This window comes from Athene noctua, chromosome 3 (genome assembly GCF_965140245.1).
Source record: "Athene noctua chromosome 3, bAthNoc1.hap1.1, whole genome shotgun sequence".
In the NCBI taxonomy this organism is placed as follows: domain Eukaryota; kingdom Metazoa; phylum Chordata; class Aves; order Strigiformes; family Strigidae; genus Athene; species Athene noctua.
Genome location: NC_134039.1, coordinates 38,696,857 through 38,716,405, shown reverse-complemented (window position 1 = coordinate 38,716,405; position 19,549 = coordinate 38,696,857). Strand labels below are relative to the sequence as shown.

The 19,549-nt window shown below is 39.9% G+C and overlaps 2 protein-coding genes across 7 annotated transcripts in view; both read right to left on the bottom strand.

Annotated features, from left to right (window-relative positions):
• The window catches only part of POC1B (POC1 centriolar protein B), a 72,755-nt gene extending 54,782 nt beyond the window's left edge, over positions 1–17,973 (bottom strand). For 5 of the 6 annotated variants that reach the window (XR_012633407.1, XR_012633404.1, XR_012633406.1 and 2 more), the window contains exons 1-9: positions 17,819–17,972; positions 17,468–17,552; positions 8,808–8,979; positions 7,860–8,039; positions 6,473–6,580; positions 5,471–5,586; positions 4,952–5,085; positions 4,144–4,212; positions 98–250 (exon numbers count right to left, since the gene is read on the bottom strand). Coding sequence is in view for 2 of the 6 variants with exons in the window: in XM_074902764.1 (XP_074758865.1) it covers positions 98–250; positions 4,144–4,212; positions 4,952–5,085; positions 5,471–5,586; positions 6,473–6,580; positions 7,860–8,039; positions 8,808–8,979; positions 17,468–17,552; positions 17,819–17,833 (1,032 nt within the window). In the remaining 4 variants the exon portion in view is untranslated. Of the gene's footprint in view, positions 1–97; positions 251–4,143; positions 4,213–4,951; positions 5,086–5,470; positions 5,587–6,472; positions 6,581–7,859; positions 8,040–8,807; positions 8,980–17,467; positions 17,553–17,818 lie in introns of all 6 variants that reach the window. The other variant, XM_074902763.1, reaches the window with a different exon arrangement.
• On the bottom strand, positions 12,187–17,175 carry GALNT4 (polypeptide N-acetylgalactosaminyltransferase 4). Its single transcript, XM_074902761.1, has one exon. The coding sequence runs from the start codon at positions 16,985–16,987 to the stop codon at positions 15,236–15,238; it is 1,752 nt and encodes a 583-aa protein (XP_074758862.1). The 5' UTR covers positions 16,988–17,175; the 3' UTR covers positions 12,187–15,235.
• Positions 17,974–19,549: the final 1,576 nt, after the last annotated feature.

Here is a 19,549-nt window from a genome sequence, read left to right as displayed (position 1 = left end):
CAAAAAGTTCCCTGGTATACATAAAACTATAAATGCTAGACAGACAGCGTTTACATAAGCTTCTCGTTTCCTTTATTAGTGTACTTATTGCACTCACCTCAACTGACTGAAGTTTTTCATCATGCAGATGAGGTGACCTTGGGTAAATATCAAGAAGATGAGGAGGACCATCAATATGTGTTCTTCTAATATGGTGTTTAAGAACTTCTTTATAATTAAATGAATCAAAGTTGGTTTTCCATAATAGTACCTGTAAAAAGGCATTATATCAGCAACTACTTGAAGCCTATTCAGTGCCCAAAACATAACTATTCAGTGAAGTCTGTTATTACTAATAGATCACAACATCAGAATGAGACTGCTGTCATCACTTAGTCTGGTATCTACTACAACACAGGCCCTTCCCCAGAGTATCTTGTACTTCAAGTCCAATAAATATGGTTCAATCTATTAAAAAAAAAAATCTCTAAAAGATGTCTCAATAATCGTAAAACAAAGCAAACTTCTCTCCCGCTGGACTGTAATAAGTTCTTTTTCTACCAAGTCAAGGAGTCATATACTATCAAATTTCTGTCCCCCATAAAGGCTTGCAGGTCAAATGAGAAAGTTTGAGCAGGTAAGAGAAACAAGAGGGTTCCACAGAAATCTAAAGCACCTGGTTCCAGTGTTTTAGCAACAGGAATCTGTTTTCTGAACCTCATCCAATTACATTCAAGGTAGAAACAATGTACAACAGTAACATCATGGCCAAATGCAAAAGTAAGGTAGTAAAATGCAGAGGTAAAATAGCAGAAGGTAGTCTATCCAGCCTTACAAATACATCACAAAACCAAATCATAATGCACGATATTGCTTTCTCATGTCACAAAACAATTGTATTTGTAAGTCATTTAATTAAGTTTACCATAACTTTGAATTATTTTTGTCAGATTTGTTACTTTAAGTGCTAAGGGAAAAATTAAAATTAAAAAGGAGGTTGATAACAACTAGGAGATGACAGTTTCCAAAAGGCTAATGCTGATTTTTATAGCTGCTCCCTAAATTAGAGGAAACAAAGATGGGACCATGATCTGACTTAAAATTACTTGCCTGTCCAGCCAAAAATATTTTTGACAACCATTAGAAGTATTTTTCAGAAATTATCAAACTACACATAAGTAGCACAAATCATATATTTGTTCACAGAAATTCCAAGCAGACTAAATAATATTTTTAATATATTCCTAAGTAGCTGCATTGTTACAAGTTCAGTTCAGGTTCAACATCTTTCATGACTCGAGTGGAAGATCCTAATTGTGTGCTGGGAAACAGTGCACCAATAAAGATGGATCCTAACTCACTCAGACATTAGTAACAGTGAAAGTGGGATGCATGGATCTCAGTACAAACTACATAAACCTGCCTCAGAACCTGGCACTTGCAGGACAGTTAAAGTGTTAGATCTGTTGATTCACAGCAGCTCACTGTGCTGTAAGAGGTAGGTCCTGCTTTCTCTTCCTCCTCAGCTGTGTAGTTCCACTACCTCCATCACCCCAATCTAGCATAAAGTTATTCACATTTTTTTTATGTAGCTTTCCCCATTTTTTAAGGCCAATTTTCTGCTCATTTAGCAATTTGAACTGTCTCAGCATGAAGTTTAAACAAGAGTTTAGGCAGGAGGCAGCAGAAGTAGGGCCTTTCATCAATGGTGAACATTTGAGCTGCTCAAGCTCTATGTTTCATTTTGCTCTAAAGTGGAAGGCCATGCCGTTGCAGCTTCATCATTACAAATAACAAAATTAGTAAAACCAGCATGGAAACATCCATATATGCCTCAAGTATCTCAACTGCAATGCAAACAATGTAAAAGTAACTATGCATATATGTCTATAGAGCAAGTAATCTGTGGTAAACTTACAGTGAATCAGCTGCCTCCAACTCCTGCTTGGACAGACAGTATCTTTTGGATACTACATGAGGGATAAAAGATATTTTTATAGCCAGCCTCTCTGTTCATCAGCTTGACATTGCCAATCTGCCAGCAGAACTCTTCAAATGAATACAGCCTACATTTACTGTAAACTAACTTAATTCTATCACAGTGAGTTGAGGTCCCACAGTTATTCTCCTGGCAGACATAGAAGGTGGCTGTGGACAAGTCAGCAAAAAAGGATGTTCATGGAGTACGTATGTGTATACAGCAACAGAAAACGGACACTGAGGAATAAAGTTCTTACGCTTATTATAGATAAAGAGATATACACAGGTAGTTATCACACAATGGTTAGCACTGCACATTTTAAAACTTACAACACAAAAGTCAAAGTTACAGCAAAATAACGAGCCCTCTCCCACTGGAATGTTCATAAGAGAAAAATGTCAACTGATAAAAACTTGCCTTTCTGTAAGGCAAATAAAACCACGATTTCTTACTAGACGTAATACAACAACTTTTAAAATTCAACATTTACCTAAGAAAGCACTTCCTGATGAAACTGGATCTTCCCTCTTATGCATTCAGCATAAAACCACTATACCAAACTGCTGAGAAACACGATTCATCTTATAGATTTTGCACTATAATACCTGCTCACTCCATGATCCCATTGCCACCAGCTCTACAGCATGGAGTCAGAGCAGAAACAGGGCATGGACGTGACCACACAGAACGTGCACATCATTCAGTGGGCCCCAAATTCAAAGGAACCTTGTAATAAGACAGGCATTCCCAGGGTATGCTGGCATTTATTTGGGAGGCTGGGTTAGGCTTAATACTGTAGGTCCTTTGCATCATCAGATTCTCAGATGAATTTTCTGTCACGTAACCTAGTTTAACACATGTACTTCACTTCCTCAAGTTAAGTGTAATACACCAATCATCATAAAAGAAAGGACTAATAAAAACGTAAGGTCAACAAATCAGGATTACCTAGGAATCAAAATTTCATTTTGTAACTAAAAAATTCTAATTAAAAAACACTTGAGTACAGAAAGTAAAAGATTAGACTAAGGAAGAAATAAATAAATATATTTTCCCCATTCTTGGGCATATTTTTTTTGCTTGTAAAATTAACATTGGAAGTTTGCTAACATTTTTGCTTTTCCAGTAGCTGCAAGCCTTGGCACTGCTTCTCATGTCTTGTGATAGAAAGCAATTTTGTTTTCTTTGAGTGCTCTCAAGTCATTCTAGAAAGTGTGCTATCTGAAGCAGCAAATAAAAACCAGAAGCAGACTGTATTCTTTCTAATGATACTGAAGCTTTAAATTAAAAAGTACGTATTATTTTTCAAGACTGAAATATGTTTCAGCTAGTAACAAGACAAACTCCACAAAATAGAACAGAAAAATGATTTATGGTGAATTCAAAAGATCTTAATTTCTACAGCATGGCTTTCTGTGTCTACATTGAGTTTTTAGCTTTTTATAACAGGAAACAATGAAAAAGAGAACGAATATTAAGGAACATTTCAGACTGTAAAACTCTTAAGTCTTGGGCTACACAAGTTCTTTCTCTATGGAGAATGTAAAAACCTGACAGAGTTGATTCCAAGCCTGACAGTATTTTTTGTAATTATGAGATTTATCATAGTAGATGAAGTGTATGATTTGCTGTTTACATTTTTTTGTTTTAAAGGCTCAAACAACTCTTCCCTATATGAAATCCAGTACTTCACTGTTTCACCCATGTAAATTAGCAAAGCTAACACAAGATATTTTTCCTCAATTCTAGCCAAAGTTTTCCCAGTACAACTTAATTCTTACAGTTACAGAGTACTGACTTTAAAAGAAGTGAAAAGTTAGCAGAGCATGTAGGCATTAATACTAATTGAACACAACTACTTTGTTGACAATGAATTGTAACATTTAAAATATTTCTCTTTAAAAGTCATTAATTTAGTTTAATATGTAAAACACAACTGGCTAGTATTGTGGTCTTCTCATTGTGACATCCAATTGAAAGTAGTTAAGTTCAATTTAAAAATGATGTATTTATTTTTCTCCACAAATTTACCTTTAGGCTAAACAAAGTCTATATAGCACATTACTAGACAGAATGCATGAGAGCATACTGTAATTAGCATGTTACTGCAACACACTATATTTAACTCTCCGCCGCTGTAACAAACATTAAGACATTTAATTTAAAGAGACAATACCACAAACCTGAGCATCTGCTCCACCTGAGGCAAATTTTTCACCACCTTTTGAAAAAGCCACAGAAAGTACAGGTCCCTGAAAGACAAAAAAAGGGCACAGATTAAAATTACCCTATTACTGTAATCATGGTATTTTAATGCAAAGAGAAAAACATTTATGCCATTATCTAATATAAACAGATTTTTCAATTTTAATAGAATAACAATTAACTGTAGAGAATTTTTTGCAAAACAACTTGAAGAGTTAATATTGCACATCCGTAATGCAATGCTGCATTGCAGTTACTACAATCAATACCAGGAAAATTGTGGCATTTTCCTTAGATTTTTATGCTTTAACTCTGCAATAAAAAATTATCAAATATATATCACATTACTTAAGACAATGTGTTTGAGTGATTCATTTTCACAAGTGGGGTTTGTTTTCCATTAAGAGGAAAGAGAGAAAACGTCTGCCATTCTTCACAGAAGTTACCTTCCATATGCTTCCCCCTCCTTAGAAAGCACTGTTTTTCAATAGACAAAAAGATTTGACAATTAAGGGAGTGAATTATTAATGAATTCAGAGTATGTTCTATTATTTAACATTAAGCATGCATAAAATATTGGCAGATTAACTGCATGGTCACAGGCAAAACTGATGCATTACTTTATGCACTTGCAACAATGTACATTAATACAACACTTTGCTGTCCAACAAAGTGTATCTTGCAACTTGCAGATAAAAGACACAATAGCATAAATGTTACTTTCCCTTTGAAAAGATGCTGAATAATCTATTAAAATGTCTATTGAAATAGGATTATTGTGTATACCTTGTGTCCATGAAGAGTATAAAGAAGTCTTCCTTCTAAGAGGTCCAAAATCTTAAGGGTACCATCAGTAGAAGCAGTGATGAGATAGTTACCAGAAGGATGGAATGATACACAATTAACCCCTGCTCTGTGAACTAATTTACAGAAGACAATATTCAAAGACTGTAGATATCTACTAACAGGAAATGTACACTTAATTTCTTTGCTCTTTTCTACTTCCAAAAGAATAACCTACTTCAGTTAAAAGAAAAACAACCAAAGTGCCAGGACATAGTAGACTCTACAAAGTCATTTTTAGCACGGAACTAAGCAAATAAGAGAAGCATTGCAAAGGAATAATCAGGATTCAGACTGTATTTTTAGGGTTGATAGACTACAAAAAATTACTTACAAAATGCCAATATGACCTATTTGTCCACCTTCCCCATCAAGGAATGAAATCATATAATCTAAATAAATTACATTTTGTTGCAAAGAGCTCCATTCTAAAGAAAATATAACAAACTAAATTATTTTTACTTTTGTAATGCTGCAGTAGCTTGTTCATTCGAATATCCCAGAGCTTCACCGTATGATTGGAACCTGCAGAAGCTATACATGTACCACTTGGGTTGAAATCCACAAAATTTGCAAATCTAAATATAATAAATGAAAATAGATTGATTACATGTTGCCACAGAAATATTTGGGAGTGTGTGTGTGCATATATATATGTGTGTGTATATCTATAAAACCACCACAGAATTAACATTTAGTTGCTACAAAATTGTGTGGAATCCACACGTATGGAAACTCAAATAAGGTATTTCAAGCAACTGAAATAAACAGAAGAAAACAAGATGTGCATGATAAATCAGACTGTACAATCTGGCTTTTGTTAAAAAGATAGTATAATTGTCCTGACTCAAACCTTTACAGTTTGTGTTGGAGTACAAAGTTCCTAGAAGAAAGTGCTGCAAAGAGATTGAAAACAGCAAGTAAAATAACTTTGTCTAAGAACAGAATATCTAGCTATCACAATCTTTTAGCTTGGAAAAAGGAAAGAGAAGGCATCCATCAAATTAGCAAAGCACGTATACAAGATTAATATTCCATTGCATTTGTTAATTAAAACCCTCATCTCAATATGTTTAAGAAAACTGCAGATAAGTAAAAGCAAGTGTTTTCTAAACCTAAATGAGGCAGGTCACTGAAGCCAACAGAATAAGGTTTTCAATGAGCGAAGAACTCAAACTTCTATTCTTGAAGCATCCATTATCAAAATGGAGGAAAAACATGAAAACATTCAAAAATCCAAGAACAATCTGACTTCCCTCTGGCCTGCTCCTTGACTGTTAGAAAACAGATGGATAAATGTAGTCAGTTAACTTCTTTTAAAAAACATGAAATTAATTATTTTAGTTTACATGGGTGGTAGAAGTTTGATCTATTTTCAGATATAACATATATAGACGTGAATACCACAAAACATTAATCTCAGATTACACATTTATAGTTCTCCTTTTTTCTAGAAACACTTACCCTCCATAGTCTAAGAAGTTATCAATACAAGTTTTATTTCTTGTATCCCAGATCTTAACAGATTTATCCTCACTGCAAGATGCTATTAGTCTTCCATCAGGTGAAAATCTGGAACATGTAAGTGTACACATTGCTAAACAATTGATACTACCTAGATTAGCACTAGAGACATAAGTAACAAAACATCAAAACCAAGAAAGCCTGTTTGAAATTAAATTGTATAACGTTCAGAGGACACTTGAATTTCTCATATTTCTCATGGAGTAAAAAAACTGAAAAACTTCTCACCTCACTCCTCTCCCCTCCATTTCACAATCAGCTACAATTAAAAACACAGCAACAACAAGAGAAGAGGGAGGGAGGGAAGTTAACAGCAGCCTAAGGTTGTCACTTCAAATGCCAAAGATATTATTACAGAAAACTATAGGCAAAAAGACAAAGAGGACACAGTAAAACCTTGTGTTCAATTTTAACCTACATATACATTCTCCTGTGAGTTCTCTCTAGACTTACAGACTGTCAGCAAAACATTCATGATTATTCCTAGACTAGCAGACTTCTTTTTTTAAACAGCAAAATTGATTTCTCTATAATTTCACCAATCATTACTATTTTTCATACTGAGCAACTGCATAGGGACATTAGAATACTGTTCAAGAACTTTCATATATGATTTATTTTTTAACGATCAGATACTTTGGAACTTTGTAGGGCTCTGCACTTCACCAGTGTTAAATTTTTTTCTCAAGAGGTTTAAATCAGGCCTCAGCTGCAGACTTTCCATTAATACGGAGGGGGAAAAAAAAAAAAAAAAAAAAAAAAAATCAGCAAAAGAACAATCTTTTCTTGTCTTTGAGGAGCTGCCCTGCCTTTAAATAGAGTGCAAATCTTAACTTGCAGTACAAAGGCTATTTCTTCTACCTTTTCCAGTGATGTAAGCTTAACTCATTTTGACTCACAACCATTCCTTTTATGCCACTACTGTTCAAGAATAGTTGAAAAAACCCCTACTGTGCGTAATAAATCCTGAAACAAGTGAATGCTGAGAAATAAGTTCATACAGCACAAAAACATACCAGACTGGGGAAAGCCGGAATACTGACTGAAAATAAATACAGAAGGTCCTATTTGTCCTTTAAAGTGAAAGAATTAACACTCAACAACAGATTTAATACGTACACATATTACACAGAGCAAGCTTTCAGACTTCAACTAGGAAATTATATAAAATGTGTGTGCATAAGATTGATTTATTAAGATTTCATTATTAGTGATAGATCATCATTTATCATTCACAGATTTTTCATCTCTTAGTTCTGCCCTGGGAAATAAACTCCCTTTTTTAGGAGTTCTGCTTCTTTACAAAGAGAATAAAAACAATGCTTACTTGGCACAGCGAACCCAATGAGTGTGTTGGAATAGGGAAAACAAAAGACACTGATGGCGAACACTCCATATTTTTATTGATTTATCATTGGATGCTGAAACTAGAAAGTGGCCATCATGCGAGAAGCTCACACTACGAACAGATGCTGTATGACCTTTCAGTACTGATGATTCTCCATGACTAGAGGAAGGGAAAAAAAAAAACCACATAAAACCACCAAAACACAATTATATTAAACAGAGAGTTTAAAATCCCATAAAACTCAAAGCTATCCAAACATATTTGGAATCTTATACAATGAAAAGGCAACTTATACAGGCTAAACCTTAGTGTTGCCAATTTTTTTTACTTTATTTGGATATTGATTATTAGAATAATACTTTGAAGTAGTTGTATTTAGCATGACCAATTTTAGAGAACAGTGCAATTAACTAGCAACATTAGTCTCCATACAGTATTTGAAAAAGAATTTATTATATTTTGATAGTAATCTACAAAACGCTTAAAGTAACACCAGTCTTTCTAAGATCATTCTGAATAGCTCTCATAATCACTACTTCTTAAGAAGAGTCTAAAAAGACAAGTCAAAAATATTTTTTCCACAAATGCTGTTTCCTTCATCACTTGTCTCCCCAAAATGAAGTGCAGCCATGCAATCCTTACTAAAAGAAATACATTCTTTAAGCCAGAGAAATACTACCAAGAATAGTCCTACACACATGAAATTATGACCTGTGAATTGCTATATTTTTCTTTTTAAACTACAGAATATTCAGTAAAGAACAAAATGAGACAGTAAAGAACCATGTTGCTTGTGATCCCCAAACTCGATTTCTGTCAAAGCCCAGGAATGTGGGAGGGAAACAGAAACTCTTCTTGGGTAAAGACTCCAGTATTCACATTGCACATCAATGAAACGCATAGTCAGCACTGTCCAGTTACACTCACATGCAGGGAATCCATAGCCTGACAGTACGATCTTGAGAAGCTGAAGCAAGTAGCTGCCCATCTGGTGAGAACTGTACGCTGGTCACTGCTTCTGTATGGCCTACAAATCTGTAAGCTCTGCACTGTGTCTTCAGCTTCCACACCATAAGAAACCTATCCAAAGAGGAGGTAGCTGGCAAGAAACAAACAATATGATGAGTCCATTCACTGTCATTAGAAAAATCAGAGCTAATGACTATGAAATTGGATTCACCAGTGAACTTATTGGGTATTAGGGAAAGGGAGCAGTTACTGGGTTTTAACGGGATACTTGGCCTGAGCAGAAGTCTGACAGACAGCTATGCCAACACCAGGCTTTTGGAAGGACATCAGAAGACTGGGAGGAGGAGTAAAGGATAATTCTTCACAGGTATTTAAGTACCAATTTTTTTCATACTAACATTTGGCTAGTTCAAAACACATTGTGAAGTTTTCAGTGTGGTAATAAAAACAGTATGAACTTTTTTTTTTGCAGTCACTTTACAGGTGGCTCACACTATCTACATTTGAGAAGGCAGACAACTTTTACCAGAGCTTGATCGTTTCCAGGAAACTACAAGCAGCAAAAGCAATGAGCAGCTGAATTAAACTGACAAATGTGATCTTCCTACACCTCTATTATCTTCATTTCTGCTAAATGCTAGCATGCAGGACATCAATAAAAACAAGGGATTCACACTCCCACCCCTCAGTTATAAAATTCCTATCACTAGTACAGAAAGGGAAGGAGAGGAGGAACCTCCTGGATGTTGAGGAGGACATGAAAAGGATGGCTCTTCCCTTCCCAACCTCTTTCAAGCACCAACATAGCACAAAGTAATGGAATCCATTTATTAGCGTGTGTGTCAAGGCAAGCCTTGAACAAAACATTATATATTAAATTCTCCTTAGAGATTCAGCACAGAGATATCATTTCACTCCCAAAAGACTGGCTTCTGGTAAAAGATGTGGGACCAGACTATCTCTACATCCATATCAATAGGCCAAAATTTGGCACAGAAGTACAGGATATTTTCCCCCCTTTAACTTTTCAGAACTCTATTTTACAGCAGGCTCTTTCTAATAGTACACGAATAATTTCTTTTTTCCCCATTTGATTCAGAAAAATGTGACCTAGAGCAGCATAAGACAGAAAGGAAAAATTGAAATGTAAGCTAAAATAGAATCTGAAAGCATCATATTGGATATGTGGAACAAACAAGATCGATGGTTTCTAGAAGAAATAATGCACAAAATAGCAAATACCTGTGGTACCTTATGAAGTGCACAAAGGCCATGTAGTACCAGTGGTCTTTGCTTTCAGTTCTAAAAACTGAAGGAAGTATATTAACAGATGACACTACATAAAGTCAAAGCCTGGTTTCTTGTAACTTGCTCTCTCACAGATGGATTATCCATTTGTTAATGAGACACAAGCAGGGATCTGAAGTTCTCTGTTCCCTGGGACGGCCACAAGCATATTCCTTATTCTCCCTGTTCCCTATGCTCACACAGCATCCTCTCTCCATCCTTAGGTAGGATTCTCTCTTGAAGCCACGTACATGCTCATTACCATGACATTCAAAGGCTATTATTATCTCTCATACTGCAGTTCCAGCCCAGCTGACACCACCACAGGGGTGAAGGAGGGAAGAAGTTCAGGACCTGCACAGGAAAGGGTGAGTAACTGGTAGACCTGTTGCAGAATTATCTTCTTAAAGCACATAGGCTGATGTGACTATCTGACCAGCATAGGAGAGGCAAAAACCCAAAGAAACTTTCAGCCAAAACTCTGAATCTATATTCAACTTTGGCCCCTATCCTTCCAAGGAAGCCAGGTCTCTTTACCATTAACAAGACTAGCCAAGTTAAGCTATTCCCAGTTCAGACAGGCTGCATTCGGCACATATGGCCAATGCCTACGCATTTTGATGCAACAGTAAACATCTTACCTTAGGTAACCACAGGCACTAAATACTATAGGGTATTTATGAATATTATAAATACTATAGGGTATTTATAGACTATATGTCTATAGGGTAACAATGTTGCCAGTAATAATTTCCATTATCAATACTAATCTTAAAAACAGTTTTATACATGAAAAATGTACTTTACTATTATCAAATAAACTTCTCTAATTCTTTTCTTATTCCGTTTTAAGGGATTTTGCCTACTTCATAACAACACTTCTCCAATTTACACAAGCACAGGATCTTAAGGGTTGCTTCTTAATCCTTTATGCATTTTTCTCCCCTCAAGTTCATATTGTCCATGCATTTAAGTGTTCAGAAGGAGGGGAGCAAGAACCTTCCAGGACAGATTACACATGAGGTCCTACAGAAACACAGACCAGACCCAGCTGATGTGTTCTGTCAGCACTTGCTAAGTATGCCAGTGCCCTACAGTCTGACTTTCAATTACCAGACCACCAGCCCACAACAGATGTCCAAGGCTAAATTTAAAGTATTGAAACTGAAACAAAAGAAACACAAAGAGTAGAAAAGAAAATTTTAGGATGGGCTGTACCACAAACAGGTATGTTGCCCATATATCCTAGAAGACATAACATAACCAGAACCATGTTTAGAGGTGAAAGACAAAATGTGTCCTTGATGTAGTAATGACAATATTCGGTCAATTGAAAAATATAACTAGAAGAAAATGAAAATTCCCACTGAGCTGACTTCAATATGCAACTTAGTCCAGTTTACAGCCTCAGTGCTTTTTTTTCCCCGTACACGCCCAAGTATAGTTGACACATCTCTAGGTAATTTGCTTTTCTGGTGATGAGTCATAACAGAATTGAACACGGAAGAATTAAGACTTGGCCTTAAGCAAAGGCCAGTTTACACACTGCTTTGCTGCAGTCCTCTAAACAAATATCTGGGCTTCACATTCGCCACAAAAATTTTTTCATGGTATTTGATATGAAACCAAATTCAATTTATAAGTTGTGAATATTGATGGTATACATTTTCGTATATACACATATATATATGAAGACAGAAGCTGCCGCAATATGGAATTACCATTACACTCTATTTCCCAGAATACCACAGTAGCGACTACCAGTTGTGCAAAAAATCAGAAGAGACGTACTCTGCCAGGCTTTAACAGCTAGATGTACCCCTTGGGCACCCTTTCTTTCCCCCATATACTGAAGCACCTCCAACATAATTATCTCAGGCAGTGCAAGAATTACAGGTCAGATGGAGTACAGGGCTGTGCATGTGATGCGTGTGTAAATACTCAACCAGCACCACCACCAAAAACCCCACACGCTTTACAGGAACCTTGCAAATCTCAGTGTGATAAAGTGCAACATCACTAAACAAACACACTTACCAGTGATTTGCAAGATTTCCTGCTTGCAGGAAAACAATTATTAAATGAACCTCTGTCAAGGGAACCAATCTGAAATTCTAAGTGCAGTGGATAAGTTACAGTGAACTTTTAATAACTTGTGTAAGTTCAAGTTCATAGCAGTTTTTAGTGAATGTCACATGTACTTATACAAGTGGAAAAGAACTGAAAAGAGGTCAACACACTAGCCAACATTTTTAATTCTGGATTTTATTTTTTCAAAAGAAATCCCAAAGCCCTCCTACATTTATTCAGTGTCAAGCTTACATTCAATTTCTTTTAAGTCACTTAAAATCAGTAGTTTAAAATATACACAAGTGTTCCCCAAGTTTTCAAAGTCTAACAGCATAGAAAATCTTTTAGATTCAGATTTTCTAGAAATCTGTACACACTGAAAAACATCTGGATGCGAGTATTTGTGTAGAATTGCTGCAACTCAGTTCAAAATTAGTAGAACTTGAAAATTGCAAGGTGGTTGGTTTTTTTTTCCTTCTCTTTCTCTCTCCTCCTCTAGTTCCTCTACCACCCCCAACCTTTTTTATTCCCATTGGGAACAATTTTTTTAAATTTATTTATAGGGCCAGGTTATTTATGCTTTTTTTTTTTCTTTTAGTTTTTAAGTAACCATGAAAATAGGAGGTGGTAGGGAGAAGGAGGAAGGGTTCAGATTCATACAGAAAGAGTAACTTTCCAAACTTTAAGAAGTAGGTTCACTTAGACTTATTGCTTAAAGAGGTAAGGAACACTTTGGATGTCAGTTTTAACATGAAGGTAGTTCTTTATATGAAATGTAGTTTTTGCCAAGTCCTAAAAAAGTTAATTGTATAAAAGTTGCATAGTCTATATTCACACCATTTAATTAATTACTTTCATCTGAGGAAACATGCATTGCACATACAACTTATGCTCTGTCATGTAGGAGAGAACCCAGGCCTTTTTCCTGTCATTTCTATTGAATGTAACAGTCTAGAGCAGTTTTTCACAAAAGCACATACTTTATATAATTTATTGCCCCAGTACATAATGACTGGCTGCCTTTTAAAATTTGATAAATGGTTCATAACTTGAAGGTCCACAAAAGAATTTATTCCTGCAGAGTGGAATGGAATTTCTCAGGACTGTCTCCCTTATATAGTAAAAAAGTTCCCTTTTTCCAAAAACAAAAAATCAGCTTAAGGGGGAAAAAAAAACCAACCCTAATAGCAAATAACGTCCTAAAAATAAGTCAAAGACTTAAAACAACCCATGCCACACAGTAGCAAGCATTTTTAGCATGATTCAGCTCTACATTCCCAGTTCCAAATTTTCTTATGTTCCCCTTCTATCTTAGACCGCTTCCACCCAAACCTCTCAAATCTTTAAAATCACTAAGATTCAAGAATATTTCTTAAGTTACTCTGCTTTTTTTTTTTTTTTTCCAAAATCTTCATTTATTTCAGGTTTCACTTGCTCCCTTTTAACCCTTCAACCTACTAACACCTGCAGCAAATGCCCAGCTACTACATTCCTCAAGTATCCAGATTCTTATTGCTCACTAGCTCAAGCTCCTACCTGCCAGCCCCACGTCAAGGGGGGGCTTGCTTACTACACTGCGGCTACTGAAAACATTTGTCACTCCAGTGAAAGTAATCAAAAAATCTGGAATGCCTGAAACATTAAGTGTTCAATTTAAGTCATACAAAGCTACAAGATTATTTTTTTCAAGTACACAATGTATCTATCACATCTACTGCCTATAATCACACCCAAAACAGATTAGTGACAATTCAAGAATCAACGTTCTTCAAAACTCAGCAAAACAGGATATAGAAAACATCCTAAATAAATTGTTCTGTGAAACACCTAACCAAAAATCTTGGTTTCGTCCAAACTGCCCTTTGCCTTTTCAACTGTCCTCACTTCAGGAACGCCAACTTCCCAACCTTACGCGAGGTCTCCATGGTACTACTGTGACTAGAAAATGCATGCTACATTATTTCAAAACTCTATCTAGGGCTGATGCATGCCAGCTGGTGCCAAACACCTAGCCCAAAATAAGACAGCCCAAGTTTTCCTCTGCATCTCCTTCCTCTAACCCACTGACAGACAGGAAATAAAAAGGATACACTGTATGGTCACCTCAGCTATGTGTCTCTGGGATGACAGGCTTACGGTGGAAAAGCTTACACAGAGGTAACGTAAATATTAAAGATATAGCTGAGAAACGGCAGTAGCCAATACAATTTTTGCTTTCTTTCCTTCTCCACTACCCTTAAACAGAGTTCTCATAAGGCAACTATTTCTTCCCATTTGTGGTATGGCCAGCACATCCCTGGTTCCACTGCTACTGCACTCTAAACACATGAGAACTCCTGACTTGCCCTCATGAGGTAAATTTTCCAGAATAGGCACAAAACCGCAAAGCAGTGCCAAAGCCCATCTAGAAAAACTTCAATTTCTTCAATGTAATACAGCTAGTTGCCACCCTGAAACCCTTAAGAGCCTGTAAATTCCCAGAAAACTGCAAAATATTACAAGGCTTAAGCCTCAACTTTCCACATAGATGCTGATTCAATCACATGCTACTGTAGCATTATTTAGGGTGTTAGATACATATCTTAAAATGTAACTGCAACACAGGTCAGTTAATTCCACTGCAAGAACCTTAACTTTTACTTTGGTAAGTAAAGATTTTTTTACTTTCATGTAACACTATCTTGCAGGTTTAATGTGTAGAACTTTTTTTTTTTTAAAGAAAAAAAAAATCCCTCCTCAGTCCATTCAAAAGCCTTTGATTAACCATAATCAAGATAGGCCAAAGTAAGAAAATAACGGATCAAAGTTTTACAAAAATAAAAGGCATTAGATCTGTATTCAATGTTTTAGAAATTAAATCCAAGTATTTACTTTTGCTTTCCATACAGTTCACCACAGCAATATAGTTTTTACACCACTAGGAATGCATCTGAAGACATTCCAAGGTATACAACTAAACGTCACTATCAGCTCACGCATATAAAAACCTTGTATATCAGAGTCCATTTGATTTGTACTACCAGCAGTGATTATTTCTCAAATTTCCAAATCTGATTTTTATCTGCAGCATTACAAGCTCCCATTTGCACATCAGCACGCCCCTCAGTTGTACGATAAGCAGTAAGGCACTTTCCCGAATGAGGATGATAAATAGTCCCATCTTCTTTGAAATGCCATATAATAATTTCTGGGATAGGAGACCCATCTTTTGGGCAGCTCCTCATACCTATGAAGTCTTCATGCTCAGGGACTTCAGCACACAGCTCAGTTACAGAGTTAAATCTAATCTCCTTATTTGATGTGTATTCAAAAAATTGATTGCCTCCCTGACCATGACATCCGAAAAGAGAAAGGTGAGCCCCAGTAGGATGATGTTCTGGTAAGACGTAGTCAAGGCATTCGGAAGCTATTCCTGCGCTGCGGATAGCACCATGCCAGCCAGGACGATCTTCCGGTACATGCAACTCAGCAAATATGTTCTTTAAATACCAGTTAAAACTCTTGCATTTTAAACGCTCTCTTAGTATCTTTCTCTCAGAAATATCTCCATAGTTTTCTTTTTTTGCTGAAGGATTTCTGTTGTAAAAGTGCTCTTTGTACTCATCCATCCATACCTCTGCAGCACGTGCCGTGTTCTGAAGGAAATTCGGTCTAGCGTAGGGCGCACGCTTTGGAAACACATGGCCTACATGGGAGCATGGATGAATTTCCAACATGCCTCCACACTGCCAAACCCTAAATGATAATTCTAAGTTCTCCCCTCCCCAGACATCCATTCCCGTATCGTAGGTACCCAGGTACTCAAAATACTTCTTGCTGACAGCAAACAAGCCACCAGCCATAGTTGGGGATCTGATTGGGTCAGTTTCCGACTTGCGCCTGAGGCGTTCATGTTTAGGCACCGAGTGCCACTGGAACGTCAGACGCCAGTCAAACCCCCCGATCATGGGCTCTGCCGTCTGCATGTAGTATTCAAATGTTTTCCAGTCAATGGTGTCAATGACAGGACAAATAATAACAGTCTCGTTCTCAGCAATCCTCTCAAGCAGTGGTTCCAGCCAACCAGAGACACATTCACAGTGACAGTCTAGAAACGTGAGGACATCACCAGTAGCAAAGGTAGCGCCAATCAAGCGTGCACGAACCAATCCTTCTCGTTTGTTGGTTCTTATCAAACGAACTCTTTTCAGACTGCTTATGTATTTTTCAAGTTCAGTCTTCAAATACACTTTATCACTCAAGTCATCCACCAGTATAATTTCTTTTAGAAGCACTGAAGGTGATGTTTCAAGAACACTATGTATTGTCCGCAGCAACGTTGACCAGGCTTCATTGTAAAAAGCAATTATAACAGATGTTGTGGGCAGTCTTCTGTAGTCGTAAGATTTAGTTTTACAGCCACTCAGTCGATTATCTTCAATGTGCCGGTGAAGGGAGATTTTATCACTCAAATAAATATTAATCGCATACTTCTCAATCAGCTCTTCTTCCTGTTTCTTTTCCTCGGGACTCAGCTGCAGGCGAGAGGGCTTACCCCATTCTCCAGGGGCATAAGGATCAGGCGGGGATTTGTCATAAACTGGACGAGCCAAATCCACAGCCTCTTCTGCTCTGTCAGAAAAGCGCCTCTCCCACTTCCCTTTGGTGATGCTCTCCCCGGCCAGGGAGGCACCGAATGAAGAAACCGACAGCTCGACCACAAAGTAAGCGATCATCAAGAAGCCGAGAAAGAGGCAGCTCTTGCGGACCCACGTCCATCTTCTCGCCAGACGGATCCTCATCGTAGGCGATTAAGAGCAGCCCCTAGCAGAGCAGAGCTCGGGGCGCTCCCCAGGACGGAGGGGGCTGCGGGCCCTCCCAGCTTCGGGCTGGGGCCGCCGGCCGCGGTGGCAGCCAGTCCCTCCGCAGCGGGCCCACAGGTTTCCGGGGGACCGCGGGGGAAGCGGGGCAGCAGAGACGGCACGGAGCAGCCCCCCGCCCCGCCGGCCTCAGCGCTCCCCTCGCTTACTTCCTCCTCCTCCTCCTCCCCTCTCGCCGCGGGACAAACCCCTCCTCCCGCCTTGTGGTTTGCTCAAAAAGTTGTCGCTTAAGGAAGGGGCAGAGACTCCTCGGCGCGCCCGGCCGACACGGGAGCCCGCCCCGCCTCCGCGCCCGGACCTGCACCCGGAACCGCCCGGCGACCCCGCCGGCTGCCAAGGAGGGAGGGAGGGAGCCGCCCCGCCCGGAAAGGAAACGGTGCCGGGCCCCGCCGCCGCACTCACCCAGCCCCGCGGCGTCCGCGTTGAAGGTGACGCCCGTCACCGCCGCTCTGTGGCCTCGGAGAGGCCGGATCAGGACGGGGTCCTCCTGGGGGAGAGGGTGCGCACCGTCAGCCTCCGGGGGGGGGCGGTCTCCCCTCCAGCCCCCCACCCCTCGGGAACTGTTAACGTCCCGCAGGCGGCGGGAGCGCGGCGGAGAGCGCACCCTGCACCCCGACCGCTCCCGCCGGCTGCCGCCGCTCGGCCCGCAGCGCCGGGCGAGCCCCGCCGGCCGCCGAGCCCGCTCGCAGGGCGGCGGCCGCAGGTCGCCTGCCCGAGCAGCGCCGCCCCGGCTGCCCGGGGCCGGGCCCTTACCAGCGCGGAGGCCATGGGCGGCGCGGGGCGGGGCGGCGCCGCGGGAGCAGCAGCTGCCGCAGCGGAGCGGAGCGGCGCGGGGACCCGTCAAGCGCACCGAGGCGTGGCCGGCCGAGCCCCGAGCTCGCCCGCGGCGCCAACCCCGCGTCTGCGGATCCGCTCGCTCCGCGGCCGCCCCGCGCGGGGCGGGGCCGCAGCGCCGCCGGGGAGGAGCGCGGCTCCTCCTTAAAGGCGCAGGGCGCAGCGCCCCCCGCCTTGCCCGGGCACGGCCCCGCAGCAGCGTCCGCGTTGGCCCGGCCCGGAGCTGCCTGCTCGGCCGGGCCGGGGCAAACGGAAGTCTCTTGTCTCCGAGCCTGTCCGCCGGCTGGGACACAGCGGTTGCGGCTGGGAGGGGCTGAGCTGCCGCCGAGCGGGCGCGGTGCGGTGGGTGCTGGAGCAGGCGAGGCGCCGCAGCCGGAGGTGGGAAACTCCACCTGTGCGTTGTTACTATTATTAAAAAAAAAAAAAAAAGGCAAGCCGAACCCTAAACCGCAGATTTTCCTACCAGCCTGTGAGGGAACCCCGCAGTGCGGGGCCGGTTCTCTGCCCGGCGGCAGCGCGGCGCGCCGAGCTGCACCGAGGGTGTCCCGCCTGGGGGGCCCTGCGGCCTGCCCCCAGCCTGGCGGCAGGTGGAGCACGGTTTCGCTTGCCTGTGCTCGAAGGCCTTTTCTTTCAGCTTAGCCCAACGCAAAACGGAAGCAAGATCTTCAAAGCTAGTGGGAGATGTGGCCCATGTTACCTCGATTTTGCTGCTTATCAATGGATGCGGGATAGCTCTGTTCAACACCTCAGGCTGATTTGGTATTAAGCCACCTTAGGCAGTTTGGCCTCTTTGCCTTTTTTCTGCTTGTTTCTTACCCTGTTAATACTTTCGATTTCCAAGTCAGGACTTGTGTTTGTATCATACAGAGCTGTCTTTAAACAGGCCTTTAATGCTCTAAAAAAGTACTACTTTATTTAAAAAAAAAAAAAAAAACACAAAAAAAACCCCCACCAAAACCCCGCAGAACTGCTGGTGTTAGTAGTGCTGTGAATGTTTGTGCAGCTTCATGGTAAACTAGATAAGGCAAGCAATCTCCCTGAAAAAGTACTGCTCCAATAGCTGTGCTGGTAGAAAGAGGGTTGACATCAACTGACAAAAGGAAGGGTTGTGGTAGCAAAACTGTCGTTCGATATGCAAGTGTTCATGAAGAAGTAACATACTGCAATTATCATTTTTTTAAAAAAATTGATTCATCTGACATTAAACTCTTAGATATACAGAATCAGGTCAATAATTAGGCCAACATGTAAGATTTGTCAGTTACAGGACAGTTCCAAATCAATTAGGTTTAACCATGAAATGCACATTTAAGACAATAATTTAAAAAGTGCTGAAAAAAGCAGGATCATCACAAGTGCATAAGAATGTTTCCATAAAAATCTGCTAGCCACTTCTTACACTGATTCTGCAGGCTGGTTAATCGCCTTTACAGCTTCAGAACGTAAGTGTTTTTAAAAAGTAAGTGTTGGGACAGGACACATTGACTTTAACTTGGACCTAACTAAAGCTACAATTTTATGTCACTGTTGTTGGTTTGGGTTTTTTTTCTGCACAGCTCACTCACCCATACCTTTGTGTTACCTCCCATGATTTAATTATCACAAAGTAAAACATAGCCTTAAAAAACAGTTGGTAATGATAAGACTTAA

Bases quoted from the DNA above. Each gene is read 5' to 3' on its own strand.
- GALNT4 (XM_074902761.1), bottom strand. From the start codon at position 16,987: ATGAGGATCCGTCTGGCGAGAAGATGGACGTGGGTCCGCAAGAGCTGC.